Here is a 20,434-nt window from a genome sequence, read left to right as displayed (position 1 = left end):
GTGACATCAATATATCATCAAACTTGGATATACGAGTGAACCTTTTACTCTGGTCTTATGCTTTGGTGATGAGCGCATGACCCATGCCGAGCCTCAGCAGGACTCTTGGCTCGAGCCCCCAGGGTTCCAATAAGTGGGCGGAGACGCATCAGCTCGTGCCACATGTTGGATAGTGATAATAATATTTGGAGAGCTACAAGTGGCTGCGTTCTGCAACATAAACCTAGAGGCATGTCCAACGGGCTCCTCCCAGCACCACCCCAAATTTCAGATGACAATTTGTATGTTTATGCTTGACTCTAAAACTCACAAGCCACAGAGAACAGGCTGGTGTAAGTGGAGTGGTAAGATGGGAGAAGAGGATCGCATCTTTTGGTCTTTCATCCTCTAAGGACGCACGCCACAGCGGCTCTGCGCTACACAGCGAGCTTGGATTATCAATATCGCATGCAGATGTTGAACTATACTGTTAACGATACTATCGGACTTGTCGATAAACAATAGGCTACTTTCTGTGTAGCCTGCACTTGGAGCAAAGATGTCTATGTTTATTAGAAGCCTTTTTATTTCTATATTTGTTTTATTGTGTGCCAAACTGAACCATTGCATGGAAATAGATTTTTGCATACCTATTCACCTAGATCAACACAATTTGGAAAAATATCTTAGTCAACGAGGGGAGAGAATGAATGACCAACAAATTATTTTAAAAATAAATGCTTTCACACAGGAGTTTTATCTCAACCTTATCCCGGACTCTAATTTCCTAGCCACCAACATGCCTGCTGCTGACAGCGAGTCTTCTGCAGCCTCAGAGCTGCGGCGCTGCTTTTACTCCGGTGATGTCAACGCAGACCAGGATTCATACGCTGCCTTGAGTATCTGTAAAGGCGTACACGGCGCATTTTCTTACCAGGGCATGGAATACTTCATTAGTCAAATCGGAAACGAGGGGGCATCAGGATATACAAATAGTTTTGAGGGGATGACACATGTCATACGCCGCCGGGGACGCGCCAATTCCAGTGGCAACCCTGCCAACAGGTGCGGTGTCGGAGGTTTGAACCCTAACATCTCCGGGTCTCTGGAGAAATACAAGCCTATGAAAGAACTACGGATTGGCAGCCTGACTGAAACTGTGTTGAAAAGCATTGGTAGATCTAAAAGGTTTGCTTCGATTCCTCGATTCGTGGAGGTGCTTATCGTTGCTGACGAGTCTATGGCCAAATTTCATGGTGATGACTTGAAACATTACCTATTGACCCTGATGTCGGTTGCGGCGAGGCTTTACAAGCACCCCAGCATCCTCAACTCTATAAACATAGTGGTCGTTGGGTTCATGGTGATCAGCGAAGTGGACAAAGGACCCAAGGTAACAAGTAATGCAGCTCTCACTCTGCGCAACTTCTGTTCCTGGCAGAAGAAGTTAAACAAGCACAATGACAAGCATCCTGACTACTGGGACACTGCTATCCTATTTACTAAACAGGTAAGGAGGGAGGATCTTCATCGACCTGTCAGTATAACATACGATAGAATATAATAAAATACTTATATCTGCCAGGAAAGTTAGCTCACATCAGTGCTAGCGGATGAGAGTGGAATAATATCCTGATGAGTCATCAGTTATATCCATTTGGTATACGTCTGATTACTGCACCCCAAAAAATAATCCATGCGCAAATTGCTTACCAAGATCTTTTTCCTAGACATATGCCATATCGCAAATGTGTTGCATATTGCTCATGGTTGTATTAGAGGATAATCTGTTCTATTATCTGTTTTGGGTAATTAATGCCATTGCCAATCACCCCATTTGACTGAGTTCAGAGATAGCACAGGTAACATGCCAGAGGGTTTTAAACTCAAATGGAATGGGAGGAATCCATCTCTGAGTGATGATGTAGTCATTTCCAGCGTGTAGTCCCGCCCCTCAGCCCACAGCCTCAGACTCTGAGTCCTATTCGGCTCAGTTCCAGTTATTGCACTACTGGATTAAGTTATTGCACGAATAGAAGTTGAAGTTATTGCACTAATATATTGCACACACCCCTGTTGCACAGTCCATGTTTGTTGCACAGTCGAATAATTTTTTTGTTTGTTTGTTTGTTATGTTGAGTCAGTGGAGGCTGGTGGAGATAGAAATCGGAGGACGTGCTCATTGCAATGCATAGAACAGAATGAGGAATGGTAGCCCTCTGAATTCTACCTCCACCAGCCTTCCCTGTATTCAATAGAATATATCAGTGATAACCAATAACATATCATATCATAGAACAGAAGAAAAAAGAAAAGACTTGTCCACAGAATGTACATGGAAATGTTCCTCTGGCTTCATATCAACATGACAGACATAAGAGACAAACATAAACTGGTGTCTGAGCTCTTTACTGGATGTAAACCTAACCCAGTGTGGTGTGGCAGATAGATTATCAATGGAAAACCCCTTTATTTGTGGTGAAGACCTCCTTTTGTGTTTGTGCTTTTGTATTTCAAAACAATGTACAATAAAACGCAGAAAAGAGAGATGATTAGGAAATCATAAGAACCAAGGATAAGAACCAAGTGTCTTAATGGTTAGTATGTTACATTGTGTTAATATTGTACCATGGAAAAGCACTCTACGGGTCACTGCTATTTGACCATATTAAACCAACAGACAATTCATTCTCCATGATATAACCACTGGCAGCATAGTTTAATAGGGGGAAAACGTGCTTCGGGTGTATGCCTGCTGGGGGAGAGAGAGAGAGGGGGGGGGGGGGGGAGGGAGGGAGAGAGAGAGAGAGGGAGAGAAGGAGAGAGGGAAAGCCAGAAAATCAATCATTTGAAACAAACAGTCTGCAGTATTTGTTCTGATATTGACCATATAACCTGTGGTCAATATCAGAACAATTTGTTCTGATATTGACCATTGACCGATTGAGATAAAACCGATTTTCTTAGTGAAAGAATGATCTCTCAGGAAAGATAAGACAAAATGACACATGATCACACACCTTCCCACTTCATGATATTACCCAGCTCACCCCTTCATCATCATCATCATCATCATCATCATCATTTGTCTCCTCTGTATCAGGACCTGTGTGGAGCCACCACCTGCGACACCTTAGGCATGGCCGACGTGGGGACGATGTGTGACCCTAAGAGAAGCTGCTCGGTCATCGAGGACGACGGACTCCCCTCAGCCTTCACTACAGCTCATGAACTGGGTGAGTCCAGAAGATCTCCTTCTGCTGGTGTATGGTTCTAGTCTAGAAGACAGCTCTTGTTGATTTGCCAGACCGAGGAAAGGGAGGTGAACAAGTGAAGTCTACTAGATGACTAGGTGTTGATGATGTTCTTATGTTCAAAGTAGACTCTGGGATTATGACGTCGTGCCAGGAAGTCACAGCAACTTTTACCGTAGATATTTGGAGTGAGTAAAGATGTGACCAACGGTAGGCACTCGTTGGATGTCGTCGAATGTGCACCGTCATGATATGTGTGCCAGAGTTGATTGTCTCCTCTTGTTTCTTGATCATCTCCGTTTTGTTATCTCTGGTAGCGCTGCCTTGCTCTTTTCCCATTGACGTCATATCCCAGAGTCTACCTTTAACATTATCTTATATGTGGTTCTATGACTTAGATTACAATGCACAAGTAGCCTGTGTTTGGTAGTTGTTCTGTACACGCACAATGCAACACTCCTTCAACCAGAATCTAAATCAAACGTTATTAGTCTGACGAAAATAAACCATACATAATCATAAGCTGTATTCACATGTGAACTGCCCTAGGACAGGGTTCTCTTTCAATCCATGCATGTGCAAGATTAGGTTTGATTACCAATTCTAATCTGTCAGATGTGGAGAGAGAGGGGGGGGGGGGTTGGGGGGGGTTGGGGGGGGTTGAACATACTGTAGTTGAACTCTCCCTCTCTCGTGCCTCCTTTGATGCTATTAAATGCCTGCCATTCAGACGGCGCTCTGGTTGACACTAAAGGCACTCCCATCAGGCATGGCGTTATTAATGACTCCCCTGGTCATGTGACAGTCGCTGTCAAGTGTTTTCAATCAGCACTGTGAAGCTGTGAGGGGGGTGGTGAGGCAGTTCTGCCCCCCAGACCAGATGGGAGAGTACTACCACATGTCGGACGCCTCTAGGGAGGTATTGGCTTACAGTGCCAACATATATGAAGTAATCATACAATTCCCCTTCGTGATGGTTCTATATCAGCGGAGGCTGGTGGAGGTAGACATCGTTTGATCCCATCGTTTGATGAAATTCCTCATTCCATTCCATGCGATGAGCCCGTCCTCCGATTTCTACCTCCAAGTCTCCACTGTTCTATATCATCATATTCTACATAGAATTCATTAATGCTTGTACAAGGAAATGACTGTGTCTTGGGATCAGATTCCTCTGTGACATTTCTGTACTGTATTCACTGACCATTAGAGTAACTTACCTTAGTATTAACACTGTATGGACACATACATAATGATTGAGTTATTATAACATTGTAATTGCACAGTACTAGAATTAAGCAGGTTTTTTTTATCACACAAATGTGATAGGGACCAGTGGAGGCTGGTTGAGGTAGAAATTGGAGGACAGACTCATTGTAATGCATGGGATGGAATGAGGAATGGTATTAAACACCAGAATGAGGAATGGTACCAAACACACATGTTTTATACCATTCCTCATTCCGGTGTTTGATACCATTCCTAATTCTGTTCCAGAGCCTGTCCTCCGATTTCTACCTCCACCAGCCTCCACTGCTAGATACTCGCTGGGCCAAATCATGTTCTGATGGTCTTGTGCTGTGCTGTTCTTCAGGCCATGTGTTCAACATGCCCCATGACAATGTGAAGGCCTGTGAGGAGGTCTTCGGCAGACTGAAGGATGACCACATGATGTCACCCACCCTCATCCAGATTGACCGCAACCATCCCTGGTCTGTGTGCAGCGCTGCCATCATCACAGACTTCCTGGACAGAGGCCATGGTCAGTCAGCCACTTCCTGTGTCTAATGTTACTGCCGTCATTATCATTGCTTTCCAGGCGTTCCTACAGTACATTGTGCGCTGCTGCACAGATCAGTAGGTTGCTGTATAATATTTGCCAAATCTCAAAAGTCTTTCTTTGATTCCTCGCGTCCTCTATCCTTGCATCCCTCAGAAAACTCATTGGAGGAGGTGGTCTGGAGTTCCTCCCCTCAATGTGTTTTTGAGAAGGAGGTGAGGAGAGAGGACATAAGGAATCAAGGAAATACTTTTGAGATTTGACCAATGAGTTGGTCCTTCAGATGTTTGAAGCACGACTGCAATAAAGGCAACCTGAGACCCTAACGTTCTAGAACCTCTGGAACATGGTCACAATTAGTTTTCAGCCCCACAGACAAACTAAGCAAATTGTACAATTAGAGAATTGCACATCTGAACAGTTCAAACAATTAGCAGTAATATAGCAGTAATGTTAAACATCTGTAGGGGCTGGCTGAACATAACAATGGTTTAAACTCTTGTTTAAATATATCCTAGATACTTGATTTTTGCACTTAATTTTAGATTTATTTATTTTTGGTATTATTATTTTGCACTTATTTGGGCCTGAAAATGCAGGCTAGCCAATGGTTTGTAAATCACAATTTAATAACCCCTGATTAGAGGACTAGAGAAGTCTTTGTTCAGCTGTTGAGGAATGTTGAGTGAGTGGTACAGAAATATGGCCTCAAACATCAACAGCTGTCAGTCAGTCTGGAGCAGCAGCTGATACAAGTTCAGTTTCACAAGTTCTTATGTTCAGTGATTTTTGGCCCAGTGGTTTAGGATCAGTGGTATGGGTAGAGACAAAAGTTACTCTGCCTGTGGTCCACACAAATCACAATACAAAGCAACCATACATAGTTCATACACTGTAGACAGAAACATCAACATTTTGGGTAACCAGGTGACTGCCTGCTGGACCAACCTCAGAAGCTGCTGTCCCTGCCTGAGACCCTCCCTGGGTCCAGCTACAGCCTCCACCGCCAGTGTGAGCTAGCCTTCGGCTCCGGTTCCAAGCCTTGCCCCTACATGCAGGCTTGCTCCAAGCTGTGGTGTACGGGCAAGGCCAGAGGCCAGCTGGTGTGCCAGACACGCCACTTCCCCTGGGCGGACGGCACCAGCTGTGGCAGCGGCAAGCTCTGCTATCGAGGGCTCTGCACCCACAAGAACAGCACTACACATCCCAAGGTGAGTACTGGACATACAGTACAGAATGCTGTTTTGATATTAATAAAAAAAGAAAACATGTCACCACTTTTTCTCTAATTTGTGATTAAAGCTAGAACAGGAACAGCAAATGTCTACTGTACTTGTGATCTTTACTGTATGTTCTAGAACTAGTATGTTTACTATAGGTTCTAGAACAAGTATGTTTACTGTGGATTCTAGAACTAGTATGTTTACTGTAGATTCTAGAACTAGTATGTTTACTGTGGGTTCTAGAACTAGTATGTTTACTGTGGGTTCTAGAACTAGTATGTTTACTGTGGGTTCTAGAATTAGTATGTTTACTGTTTGTTCTAGAACTAGTATGTTTACTGTGGGTTCTAGAACTAGTATGTTTACTGTGGGTTCTAGAACTAGTATTGTTAACAATTGTTACCTGCTGTTCCAGAAGTAGGTGTGAGAATACTGTCTGTACTGTGACAGTAGGTTCTAAATGTGTGTATTTGTATCTCTTTCAGGTGGACGGGCGCTGGGGGATGTGGGGAGTGTTTGGGGCGTGTTCTAGAACATGTGGAGGGGGGGTTCAGCTGGCCAAGAGAGACTGTAACAACCCCGTTCCAGAACATGGGGGCAAATACTGCCAGGGACTAAGGGTGAAGTACCGCTCCTGCCATCTGGATGACTGCCCGGAGACAGGTACTGTACAATTCTGTGTTGTTGATGTTGCATTTCAGTTACAGTCTACCTCTAGTAGGACAAGACACAAAACAGACAGATAGACACACACATATGTGCACACACACGCATTCACACATTCACACATACTGGCTTTTTTTATTCACACAACATGGCTTTTGCTAATAGAGCATGCTGCCTCCATCTGTAGGTAAAAGTTTCCGTGAGGAGCAGTGTGGGGCCTTCAATGGCTTCAGCCTCAACACGAACAGACTCAGCTCCTCTGTGGCCTGGGTCCCTAAATACTCTGGAGTGTCTCCCAAGGACAAGTGCAAGCTCATCTGCAGAGCCAATGGCACTGGATACTTCTATGTCCTCGCTCCTAAGGTATTTAACCCTCTCATTCCTCATAGCCTACTGCACTTGGGGCCGCAATTTGCTTGTGCAAGTAGTACTAAGCAGAGCAAATAACTAACAACATGCCTAAATACTCTACAGCATGATTTGTACCTTGTCTTTAACAATGTTTTTGAGAAGGAGAGGGTATGAGCACAATCAGACTCAATGGATCTGGCCTTCCTTAACTACCCATCTGTTGTAAATCTCTGTTGTAAATCTTACCCTGAGTTGTCCTCATAGGCCAGCAGTGAAAGCTTCTCCTGTTCTCCATTCTCTACTTTGCTGCCACAGCAACAGAGAGGAGATTTTGGCATGTAATTTCAACAATGCTAAACTAGTTACCATCAGAATTCTGTCTATTGGAGAGGGCTAAATATTAGCCTGTGCCGCGTTAGCAAAGTAGAGAATGGCGAACGGGAGCTTTCACCACTGGCCTATGAGGACAACACAGGGTAAGGTGATATTTCACCACTGGCCTATGAGGACAACACAGGGTAAGGTGATATTTCACCACTGGTCTATGAGGACAACACAGGGTAAGGTGATATTTCACCACTGGTCTATGAGGACAACACAGGGTAAGGTGATATTTCACCACTGGTCTATGAGGACATCACAGGGTAAGGTGATATTTCACCACTGGTCTATGAGGACAACACAGGGTAAGGTGATATTTCACCACTGGTCTATGAGGACAACACAGGGTAAGGTGATATTTCACCACTGGTCTATGAGGACAACACAGGGTAAGGTGATATTTCACCAAAACATGAACATAGGCTGAAACATCCCTTTAATGCTAAGGTTACCATACCAACAAAGCAAAGCAAACATTAAAGCAGACTCTGTCTCGTCTACACTGAACTTTTGCCAGTTTCCTGAGACAGAACAGGCACTGCTGACCTTCTTTATACCATCAACATGTCAGTATTCCAATAAAAACTCAGCTTGGTATCTATGATAGTGCCATGGTACTTGTAGCTGGCTACAGTGTCTGTAACAAGGCCCTTGATAATAATAGTCTTAGAGGTAGAGGCTTGACATCTGAAGTCAATACACATATCTTTAGAGCTCTGTTGAGAGAGAGAGAGAGAGAGAGAGAGAGAGAGAGAGAGAGAGAGAAAGACAGAGGGAGAGAGAGAGAAAGACAGAGGGAGAGAGAGAGAAAGACAGATGGAGGGAGAGAGGGAGGGAGAGAGAAAAGAGAGGGAGAGAGAGAGAAAGAAGAGAGAGAAAGAGAAAGACAGAGGGAGGGAGAGAGAAAAGAGAGGGAGAGAGAGACAGGGAGGGAGAGAGAGAGAGAGAGAGAGAGAGAGAGAGAGAGAGAGAGAGAGAAGGCAGGCAGAGACAGTGTCACATACAGCTGTAGGATGTCAGCAAGTGTTTACACAACCAGTACTGAAACAAGCTGTTACATCAATACAAACCAGACTACTCCCACAATTCACTCTAGTTATCACTCTGGTTTGTTTGCGGCTCTGTCCTTCGATAGACCTAAAGGTTTTCTTTCCTTTTAAAATAACATGTTGGTAAACCATTCCTCATTCCATTCCATGCATTACCATGAGCCTGTCCTCCGATTTCTACTTCCACTTTCCTCCGATTTCTACCTACCTCTGTCTCTGTCTCTGTCTCTGTCTCTATCTCTGTCTCTGTCTCTGTCTCTCTCTCTTTCTCTCTCTCTCTCCCTCTCTCTCTCTCTCTCTTTCTCTCTGTCTCTCCCTCTGTCCCTCTTTCTCCTCCCCTCCCTCCGTCTCACCCTCCCTCTCCCCCCTCAGAGAGCTGTTTTAAACTCTTCATAAATGTGTATTATCTCTACACCTCCAGGTCGTAGATGGGACACCCTGTTCCCCAGACACCTCAGCAGTGTGTGTCCAGGGGAAGTGCATCAAGGCTGGCTGTGATGGCAAACTCAGCTCCAATAAGAAGTTTGACAAGTGTGGTGTGTGTGCAGGAGACAACCAGAGCTGCAAGAAAGTCTCAGGAATGTTCACCAAGCCCATGTGAGTGACCGCATGCTGGTGCTAGTGCATGCTCTTAGTGCAATGTTTCGATTTCACGGCAATGGATGTGTCACCTAGCACATTACTTTGTCCTATGATGACTGTTGGATAGATGATTCACTTACTTAAACAAATGTATTTGTTGTAAGTCGCTTGGGATAAATGCATCTGCTAAATGCCATAAATGTAAAATGTAAATGCATCAGACGCTTTGAACGCATTCCCCCCCAAACATGTCAGTTGACAGGTTTACACAATCGCTGTCATCATTATCATGCCCATTGTATAATAATAATAATAATAATATTAGTTATTAGTATAATTACATTTATAAAGTGCTTTTCATTCTACAACTGCATAAAACAAAAAAGATAAAACAGAAGGAAAAAAAACAACAACATACGTATATAACCATATCATAAAAGCATTATGGCATAATTTTTAAGGTATCTCCTAATCTAACCTAACCTGTTTTTTCAGACATGGTTATAACTTTGTGGTGTTGTTGCCTGTGGGGGCGTCCAACATCGACATCCGCCAGCGCGGCTACAGAGGACTGGTCAATGACGACAACTACCTGGCAGTGAAAAACCGCTACGGCAAATACCTCCTGAACGGTAACTATGTGGTGTCTGCCGTGGAGAGGGACGTGACGGTGAAGGGCAGTTTACTCCGGTACAGCGGTACCACCACGGCCGTGGAGATGCTACAGGCCATCCGACCGCTCGAGGAGGCTCTGATCGTGGAGGTGTTGTCCGTAGGGAAGATGACACCGCCCCGCATACGCTACTCCTTCTACCTGGCCCGGGAGGACAAGAAGGAGGGGAGGATCCTGAAGAAAGAGGAGAGGAACCACGCCCAGAACCACAACAGTGTTCTGATGGACAGCAACAAGGTGGAGGTGAAGAAGACGTTGCATAAGAGGCCACCAAGCCAGTGGGTGGCGGGGGGATGGGACGAGTGTACAGTGACGTGTGGGAAGGGACTCCAGAAGAGGCTGGTGCATTGTCAGGGTCCAGAGGGACGAGCAACCTCAGACTGCATCAGCTCTGGTAAACCCACAGCCATCAGGGAGTGTGGGGATCCCTGTCCCATGTGGGACGTGGGCCCCTGGGCTCCATGCTCTAAGACCTGTGGGAGGGGCTTCAAAAGGCGGCCATTACGCTGTGTCACTGAGGCAGGTAGTCATATACCCAGAGACCACTGCTCTGGCAAGAGGAAGCCACAGGAACTGGACTTCTGCATAGCTCGACCATGCTAGAACCTTTCTTGATCATTCTAGAACAACTTGTAGAACATCTCTTGAACATTCTAGAACATTGCTGAGCCTTCATTGTGCTGTTGGAAATGAAACTGAAACTCATCCCCTGTCTGGTTGTCACAAGGTATTATAGAATTAGACTTTATGCTATAAGAATTCTATTTCTATGTTCGACACAGTAGCGGAGAATTGTATAGGAGGAAATGGTGTCTAAACTACATAAGGGAAAGTGGTTGAGCTACGAACAGTTGGACCATTTCTGTTGGGTTTGAGTTACAGTCTACCTCTAGTAGGACACCAAATAGATAGAGAGACAGAGAGACAGATAGACAGACAGAAACACACACACACACACACACACACACACACACACACACACACACACACATACATACATGTAGCGGAGGTGGTTTGGAACTACTTTCCCATCAGCATCCTTGCCTGAGACCTGAAGACATGCGTTGGCTCCCTGAACTAATACCAAGGCTTTACCTTAGTGGGTATGCTCATGTATTCCTTGCAAGTAATTTGGTTTTGAATCCCAGTTGGTCACATGGACATACAGTACACAACCGATGTACTGGTAGATAATAAAACAAATCAAGAACCATGCTTCTTTACTTAAAATAGTGCTGGTATATGTAGGTATGGGCTTAGCTGTAGACGTGATTTTCTTTAAAAATGATTACAGTTTGAAACACCAGACAACTAAGTTGTTGAAAAACAAGAGATACAGTACAATTACAATTACATTCAAATCAATCACTGGATTTTCACTGTAGCAGTATGTTCATTATTATCTAGATTGAATGACATCTGTGTCATTCAAACTCACATCATTCAAACAGTGTTCATATTTCATTTGTGAGTTAGTGTTATGAATATTATCAATCTAAATGAAATGTGAAGCGCAGTACTGTATCTGCAAATATAAGACCTGTGTTGGTCCATGCACTAGTTTCAAATTATGTTTGTACTTACAAGAGATTTTAGAAGAGTGGCGTCAATGAAATTACTGGAGGCTTCAAATAGTTAAAAAAAAAATCCTTTCTGATTTACACAAATCCTTTCTGATTTTTTTTTATTGAACTAAGATATGTAAGTGGGTGGGGCTAACAAGAAAATTGGTGGACAAAAATAGGCAGTTTCAGACAAAAAATGTCATGGCTACTCTCAAGGAAAACAATAGAAGTACCACACATTTGGAAAATCTCTCTCTTGAATTGGTTTAACCGCACAACTTTCAGTATAACTAAGACGTTTCGCGATTGAAATTGCAGTATCTATTCAGTTCGAAATTAAATTCGATTTATACTTGTCAGACTGGCTAGCCAGGCAAGCAAACGATTGCCTGGCAACTTGCTCCATAGGTTTGCGTGACTGAAGGAACTATTTGAGTCTCCATAAGCGTTAGCCAATAGAAAATGTACCCCTTAATTGGCACCACTCTTCTAATATACCACTCTGGATTTTACCAGTATTGTTAATGTAGGCACATTGACTTCATATTAAAAATTGTAATTCTAGAAATAACTTCCATAAGTCTTGTAATGTAAATAGCCTATACCTTCCTCAAATCTCAATGCCAACAGAAGTTTTTCAGGACGTTGAATGAAAAGTTGTTGATGACATCCTATACACTTGAAAAGATTGGAGAATTTGAAGACAACAGTTATCAAACCAATGATGAATTGGATTCAAATCAGTCAAGCGGTATTCTGACTGGACAATAAAAGTAAGCTGTGAAAAAAAAAAAAAAATACAAAGAATTGAGCAAAGAACATATGTATATTTAGTCTAAAAAATGGTGTACATGTAATTGTATTGTGCCATGTATCATTCTCCTCTCAATATTGTATCTTAAACACATTTGTATCCGACAAAGCCTAGCTTTCTATTCTTGCCAAAGAGATGTGACACTGATATTGGAGAAAGCCTTAGTACTGCAAGAGACAACTCTCGAAGTTGTCACATGACCTTGACATAAGCATGACTTAATTGTTTACCTTTTTGCAATAGAGTGTACGGTTGCCGTACTGCTTAAACCTGTGAAACCCTATCAGAAGTGCATGGGAAGTATGGGCAAGGGGTCAGTTTGAGATATGGGTATAACAGATGATATGTAAATGAACCAGTGGAGGCTGGTGGAGGTAGAAATCGGAGGATGTGTTTGATACCATTCCTCATTCCATTCCATGCATTACAATGAGTCTGTCCTCCGATTTCTACCTCCACCAGCCTCCTGTGAAATGTACCAAGCACAGAGAATCCTTCCCATCAGGCATTTCTGTTGTCTGTTTGTTCTTCTCTGGTTCAGAGGGACCACAACTTCCATCTAAACGATGATTCCTGCATTATTCTGGAATTGTACAGTTATCTATTCATTTTCTTTTGCATTCTGTACAGCTAAGGACTGACATGTTTCTTGGATCAGCTGCATTTGTATACTGTGTATACTTCCATCAAGCTGTACACAACACAAATAAATAACACAAATACTGTTTATTTAGACTTGTATCATCATTGCTGGTTTGTTGAGGTATAAGACACTGTTTTTGTCTTCCCTACAACAGTAAATCATGGATCCAGTTTCTCAGAACAGTTTCTCAAATTCCCAAGGGCAAGTTTTCCACACACAGATTAAGTGTGTATAGTCGGTATAGTCAGACCCAAGCGCAGAAAGCAGGCAGGACTCAAAGTTGCAAAATCAATCTTTATTTGTTTACTCACAGGCAGGGAAACACAGGTATATTTGGTGAGTGAAAACAAAACAAAAAGGCAAGGCTTAAATAATAGGCAATAAAAGAGGAACAGGGGTTAAATAAAGTAATGAAAACAATCCAAAAAAATAAAAGAGACTATGGTGGCCTATGGTGACCAGTGGTTGGAGCAGTAGGCTCAGAAGCATTCCTGACAGGACCACCCCCCCCACCCCACACGCACACACACACACACTCTAGGAACAGCACCCGATGTTCCTCCAGGAAGCCAAAGGTGGAGGCAACATAACTCCTGGACCTGGGCCGGATCCAGGATGTCCCGAGCTAGGAATCCAGGACCGTCCTTCGGGCCCATACCCCTCTCAATCCACAAGGTACTGCAAGTTCCGGGAGACTCAGTGGGAGCCCAGCAGGTGGCGGACCGTGTAGGTGGGCTGTCCCCCAATGATGCACGGAGGTGGTGGCGGTCTCGTAGCAGGCGCCAGGGGGCTGACGGCCACAGTCCGGAGCCGTCCAAATCTGCATGTTCTGGGATAACTGGAGGTCTTCTGTGGCTCAGTTGGTAGAGCATGGCGCTAACAACGCTTAGGTTGTGGGTTTGATTCCTGCTGGGACCATATATACTGAAATGTATGCACTCACTGCAATGTAAGTCGCTTTGGATAAAAGCATCAGCTAAATGGCATATATATAGGTCGGTAGGCTCCCAGGTTGACCCTTCTCAGCACCTTGAAGGGGCCAATGAAGCAGGGGGACAGCTTGCGGGATTCCACCCATGGGGGAAGGTCCTGGGTAGACAGCCAGATCCTCTACCCGGACAAAGTAATGGCGCGGGCCTGCGTTGTCTGTTGGCCTGGATCTGCTGTCGAGAAGCCTTTAGCAGGGCTGACCTGGCTCACCTCCAGGTCCTACGGCAGCACTCAACGAACATCTCCATGGCCAGCCACCTCGGGCTACAGCTCCAGGACCAGTGGAGGAGCAGGTTATGGTGTTGTGCGCATACTCAGCCCAGATGAGATGGCTGCTCCAGGCCGCTGGGTTGGAGGAAACCAGACACCTCATGGTCATCTCCAGGTCTTAATTGACCTTCTCCATCTGGCCATTGGACTGAGGGTGGTAACCCAAGGAGAGACTAACCGTTTTAGAGCGCAGAAGGCCTTCCAGAACAGGGCAGTGAACTGCAGACCCCGATCAGAGACAATGTCCAGCGGCAGCCCAAACACCCATAACACATACTGGACCATGAGGTCTGTGGTCTCTCGTGCTGTAGGGAGTTTGGGGAGAGGCACAAGATTTATAAGAGGGTTATGACTAGAAATGCTGTGTTACCTTGTGGGAGACCAGTGATGAAGTCCATTGAGATGTGAGACCAGGGACGGTTAGGAATGGGAGAGGGTGTAGTAGAGTAGCCCCTGAGGATGTTACCAGGGGTTCTTTTTCTATACACAGGTCGAACAGGCACCGGACATCCTTCTCCATGGTGGGCCACCAAAACCGTCTTCGGATGAACTCCAGAGTCCTTGAAGCACCGGGATGATCAGTCAGACGAGATGATTGCCCCCACTGTAAGACTTGGGAGCGAACCAAGTGGGAACAAAGAGGCGGCCTGGCGGACCGCCGCCTGGATCCGCCTCCCTCTGTTGCGCTCTAGTAATGACAGCCTCAATTCCCCAGGGAACTGGTGCCACAATCCTGGAGCCTGAGAGAATGGGTTCAGGGGACTCCACTAATCCTGGTGGGTCAAAATGCCTGAACAGGGCATCAGGCTTGGACCTTGGATGATAGGAGAGGACAAAGTCTAAGCGGTTAAAGAAGGGTGCCTACAAGCTGGATGTAAATTATTGTGGTCCGTCCAGATGATGAAAGGATGCTGGGAGCCCTCCCACCAGTGCCTCAACTCCTCCAGAGCTAGTTTGACTGCTAACAGTTCCCTGTTCCCAATGTCATCATTCTGTTCAGCAGGGGTTAGATGATGGGATAAGAAGGCACAGGGATGCAGCTTGTTGTCACTGGAATGCTGGGACAGGACACCTCCAACCCCCATGTCAGACGTGTCCACCGATGACGACGAAGGGAAGTACAGGATCCGGGATAACCAGGGCAGGGGCCGCCGTGAACCACTGCTTGAGGTCGTTGAAAGCTTTCTCAGCCTCTGAGGACCAACCAAACTGAGTGGACATGCCTTTGGTGAGCACAGTGAGAGGTGTGGCGATGGAGCTGAAGTTCCAGATGAATCTCTGACAAAGCCCAGGAAACATTGCAGCTGTTTTACTGAGGTGGGTGTAGGCCAGTCTCTGACAACCTGGGTCTTGCCGGGGTCCATCTGGATGTTGCTTTTTGAGATGATGAACCCCAGGAAGGAAACCATGTTGAAATGGAATTTGCTCTTCTCGGTCTTGACAAATAGGAGGTTGTCCAGGAGGTGCTGCAGGACTTGTCTGATGTGCTGGTTTGTTCGCGGAGCATCTTAGAGAAGATAAAAATGTCATCCAGGTAGACAAAGACAAAGCGATTAAGCAGATCTCTGAGGACGTCGTTGATGAGCACTTGAAACACTACTGGGGCGTTGGCTAATCTGAAGGGCATAACCAAGTACTCGTAGTGACCGGGGGGCTTGGAGTCTTTCAGTCCCTCCTCAGGTGGGTTTGTAGCTGATGCCGCCTGACCCTGGCTCTGCTGAATGGCTACGGTGAGAGCTGGCATGTTGTCGATGACTTGCAGGAGAAGTTGTTCATGTTTACCGGCAGTGGCTCATTGGTATGCCGGAGCAGTGCGTATTCGGTCCATTTCTGCTGGGTCCTTGGTCCTGGGTCTTGGCTCTGTCTTGCTGTAATGAGATATAGGCAGACCCAAGCGCAGAAAGCAGGCAGGACTCAGAGTTGCAAAATCAAACATAATCTTTACTTGTTTACTCACAGGGAAACACAGGTACATTCGATGAGTGAAAACTCAAGACAGAGGACTGAGTAACAAAAAGGCAAGTCTTAAATAATAGGCAACAAATGAGGCACTAACCCTAAACTAATGAAAACAATGAAAATAATAAAATAGTCTATGGCGGCCTCTGGCAACCAGTGGAGGGAGCAGCAGGCTCAGAAGCATTCCTAACAAAACCTCCATTGAAGATGCATTTTAGTCTAGGATTAGGCTTAATCTTTATCCAGGGCTCAGTATTTCAAAACTTGAATGATCCAAATTATTTTTTGCGATCCAGGATCAGATACAGTTTATCTGGCAGATTTGAGTAGTATAGAGGAAATCAGCCAACTCGATCTGATCCTGGATAGCAGATTAAAAGTTTTGAAATACTGGGCCTGAGTCCAGCCCCAAATGTTAGTTTGACTACTCTGTTGCCTATGTGGGAGATTTGGGTTTTCCATTGAAGGGGAGTTTTAGCCAGAGACAGATTACCATACTGGGTGATAGGCTTGGAAATCATGCTGCTGGTAAAGTAAAGCAAGTTGAATCAAGAAGATAAACGCACAGTTGAATCAAGAAAGTAACCGCAAGGTAGGTAGGCTAGGGTCTCCTAACCAGTGTCCTATAGTTTTATTGTCTGAGCAGGTTGATGTGGATCTCGACCACCTCTCTGTCCGACCACCACGATACCGACCCCTGACGGCACCGCAGGCTGATAAAGAGGAGGCGGGAGAGGTCCCATCGACGACATTACCCGGTGAGATAAAACCAATCAAAATATATCGGAATTGCCCGTCTCTCGGCTGGGATCAATTGCACAGAAATTGTTGGCAGAAGCCGAGCTAAGAATTAGAAATTGTACGTTCACGGATAAAGATAATTTTCATTGTACAGCTAAGGTCTCGAAAATTCAGGGTGAGTGTTGGCAAAGTTTGGTTCAGAGATGATATTTACACCAGCTTTTTAGGCATTATTGGAAAGAGACATTATTGTTGCATGTCATGACAGCCGTTTGTCGTACTCTCATGTTCCCCATAAAAGAGGCCAAACAGGAAGGCCAACCACAAGCCTGGCGCTTTGTTCGGGATCTTAAAAAGGTTAATGAAGCAGTCCAAGCGCGCGCCCCTATTGTTACGGATCCATATACTAAATACACATATATAAAGTAATGCTACATATTTCTCAGTGGTCGACCTAGCTAATGCATTCTTCAGTATTCCTGTACATAAGGATTCCCAGGTCTGGTTCGCATTTCTGGTTCTCATATATTATGATATAATATATATATCGATAGGTATACATAGATGGATGGATGGATGGATGGATGGATGGATGGATGGATGGATGGATGGATGGATGGATGGATGGATGGATAGTCAGTCTAGAGCCCCCTATGGGCTACGTTGAAAACCCAGCAGTATTTGGGCAGCTATAAGAGATAACAGTATCTATTTAGTGAGAAGTTGGTGTTGAAAGGGGGTAGGCACCCTTAAAATATTTGGCAGAACAGAGCCACAAGGCAAGCTTGCAGAGATTACTATTTGTAAAGGTTGTTGCTGTTGTTGTTTGTTTTTGGGCCATAAGCTCACCAGGGAGGGCAAAAGCCTGAGTACAAACAGAATAGACGCAATCACTAAAATACCGAAGATAATTACTAAGAAACACCTTTTTTGTTTGTTTTGGGTGGCCCAAATGATAACCCATGTTTACCAAAATGTTTATTTTATTTTTATGAAGTGTTGTCACATGGAGAAGATCATGTGTCAAAAGGGGGGATGACGGATATTGTAAATAAGCATTGGTACACCCAAGGCTTTTCAAATTATTCACAGAATTTGGCATAGTGTAGAAAGAGGGCAAATGGTTCCCCAATCAAGCCATCCTCCCCCTGATGGCCCATTTGATCATGTTATGATGGACTTTGTTGAGTTAAACCCCTGCGAGGGAAAGAAATATTGTTTAGTTTTTGGTGGGCATGTTTTCTGAATGGGTTATGGTTTTTCCATTGGGAAAAGCAGATACCTCAGCAGTGGCGAAAGCATCGGTAACTGAAGTAGTGCCACAATTTCCCTAGGAAATTGTCGAGTGACGATTGGTCACACAAAATGTCTGAATACTTAGGGGTGGACTCGAAAAAACTCACTGCTCTTATCACCCCCAGAGTGGAGGGATAGTGGAGAGTGAGAACAGGACAAAACTGACAAAAGGGTGTGAAGAAGCCGGACTGAACTGGGTTAAAGCTTTCTTCATTGATCCTCACAGCTAGGCGAGGGAGGCCTAGGGCAAAGAACGGCCTGTCTCCTCATGAGATCCTGACTGGTAGACCAATGCTATGCAAATTACTCTATGCTAACATACTGTGCTAACTTGACCAGAGTTTTAAGAGGCATCCACAGAACCGTGAAGGAGGCACTCCTCACACCACTAGGGGGACCTCTCCACGACATCCAGCAAGGGGAGTGGGTGCTGATCAAGAACTGCAGGAGAAAACACTGGAGCAGTCCATGGTGGTTGGGTCCTTTGCAGGTGCATCTCGTCACGCGGTCTGTGGTAAAAGTAGCAGAGAGAGGCACGTGGGTACATGCCACACACTGCAAGAAGGCACCACCACTGGAGAGACCAGCGAGACCAGCCATCAGCGGGCAGACCGGGAGAGACCAGCGAGACCAGCCATCAGCGGGCAGACCGGGAGAGACCAGCGAGACCAGCCATCAGCGGGCAGAGAGACCAGAGAGACCAGCCATCAGCGGGCAGACTGGGAGAGACCAGTGAAACCAGACGTCAGCAGGCAGACCAGGAGTGACCCAGCGAGACTAGACGTCAGCGGCCAGCCCAGGGGCAACCCAACGGGACCGGGCCCAAAACGAGGAGTGACCAGCCAGGAGGAGAGAAGTAGTAAGACCCAAGACAAGGACAACACTGAGCCACCGCAGGGCTCCAACAAGAATCACGTGATAGTAACCTCTGATTCCAACATAATTGAAACACCATGAAGCCGCCGAGACGATTGCGGCCTACGGAGTGGGGTTCCGGAGGGGTGAGGATGGTGATCGTATGTTTTCTGATTGTTGCCCTTATTGTTGGAGGATGCTAGACAAGGTAACATAACTGATTGTTAGATCTGCCAACACATCCCTGCCTCCTCATGATCCCCTGAAACCACGGAACTGTTCGGTGCCACGATCCCCAGTGGCTGTATATGAGCTACATAATGTGACATACTGTTTCTCTAATAAGACAAGAGGCCAAGTTTATCTGGAAAAGAGTGACTGTCAGGACAACGCAGGAAACCAAACCCAATTCGACCTCACCGTAGCTAAACCACTGCCAGAGCAAGTGTACTTAGTCTGCGGTCCAAAAGCTTACAGTTGTGTACCTAAAAATGCAGGTGGAACTTGCTATTTGGCCTATGTGATGCCCTTAATCAGGCGTGCACTTATCGCTTTCTGGATGAAAAATAGTTGTATAGTGATGTCGGTGGTTGGCAAGGCATGTATAAGGAGGGCGGCCACCCATATAATGACAACTAACATGGTACTCGAACGAATGGAGACAGGGGATGACCTTTCTAACCCGGATCCCTTACCCGGTTTAACTTATTTGATGTGGACAAGGAGGACATGAGAACCTCCGTCCAGTGAAATATGATATTTAGGCTGAAGTGTTGTTAACATTCAAGGAATTAAATGTTAAAAGGAGGGATTGTTATGGAAAATACATTCATAGAACTATTTTCAGGTTATGCACTTTCATATGACTGATACAACTTGTGTAACTACTGTGATGACATTTTCTCTTGCCACACCTCTAAAGTTCTATAGCCATTGTTCTGAGAAGCACTGTATAATTTACCATGTGAACAGCGGTGGTTTCGGAGGGAGTGGTCAGAGAGAGCAATAATGGGGGGATAGGCGCATCCTGCCGATAGGTGTGAAATGTTGAACGCCGATTAATCAGTAAGAAAGCGCTGATTGATCAGTAAGAGAGTTTCCCCATTGTTCGTTCTCTCCCGCCCTTTCTCACGTAAGCACAAGCCCATCAGCCGATAGCCTTGGCGGCGCCTGGCATTATGTTTAAACTGTATAAAAGACAAACCTGATCATTGTCTCTTCAGACTTGCGCTGAACGGAACCCCGGATCTACGCTGGGCTGCTGTTACGCTCTTGTCTCTTGTTTGCAAGCAATAAATACCGGACTCAGATATTGTGGCTGCTCAGGATTTGTTTCTTGATTCTTACCTCCGAAGAGCTAAAG

General features: G+C 45.2%; 1 protein-coding gene and 1 long non-coding RNA gene across 2 annotated transcripts in view; both read left to right on the top strand.

Moving 5' to 3' along the window:
• LOC310822949 overlaps positions 1-20,434 on the top strand; it is a 174,492-nt gene that overhangs the window by 31,648 nt on the left and 122,410 nt on the right. The gene's annotated exons all lie outside the window — the stretch shown is intronic.
• Positions 539-10,541, top strand: adamts15b (ADAM metallopeptidase with thrombospondin type 1 motif, 15b; the record flags this gene model as incomplete). The annotated part of the gene is made up of 8 exons (XM_083694797.1): positions 539-1,489; positions 3,083-3,215; positions 4,828-4,995; positions 5,941-6,224; positions 6,722-6,904; positions 7,068-7,265; positions 9,105-9,280; positions 9,761-10,541. 8 exons carry the CDS (start codon positions 539-541, stop codon positions 10,539-10,541), a joined length of 2,874 nt encoding a protein of 957 aa, XP_083550923.1.

Source organism: Argentina silus, assembly GCF_951799395.1.
Source record: "Argentina silus genome assembly, chromosome: X".
NCBI lineage: Eukaryota > Metazoa > Chordata > Actinopteri > Argentiniformes > Argentinidae > Argentina > Argentina silus.
This window is presented reverse-complemented; position numbering and strand designations above follow the sequence as displayed.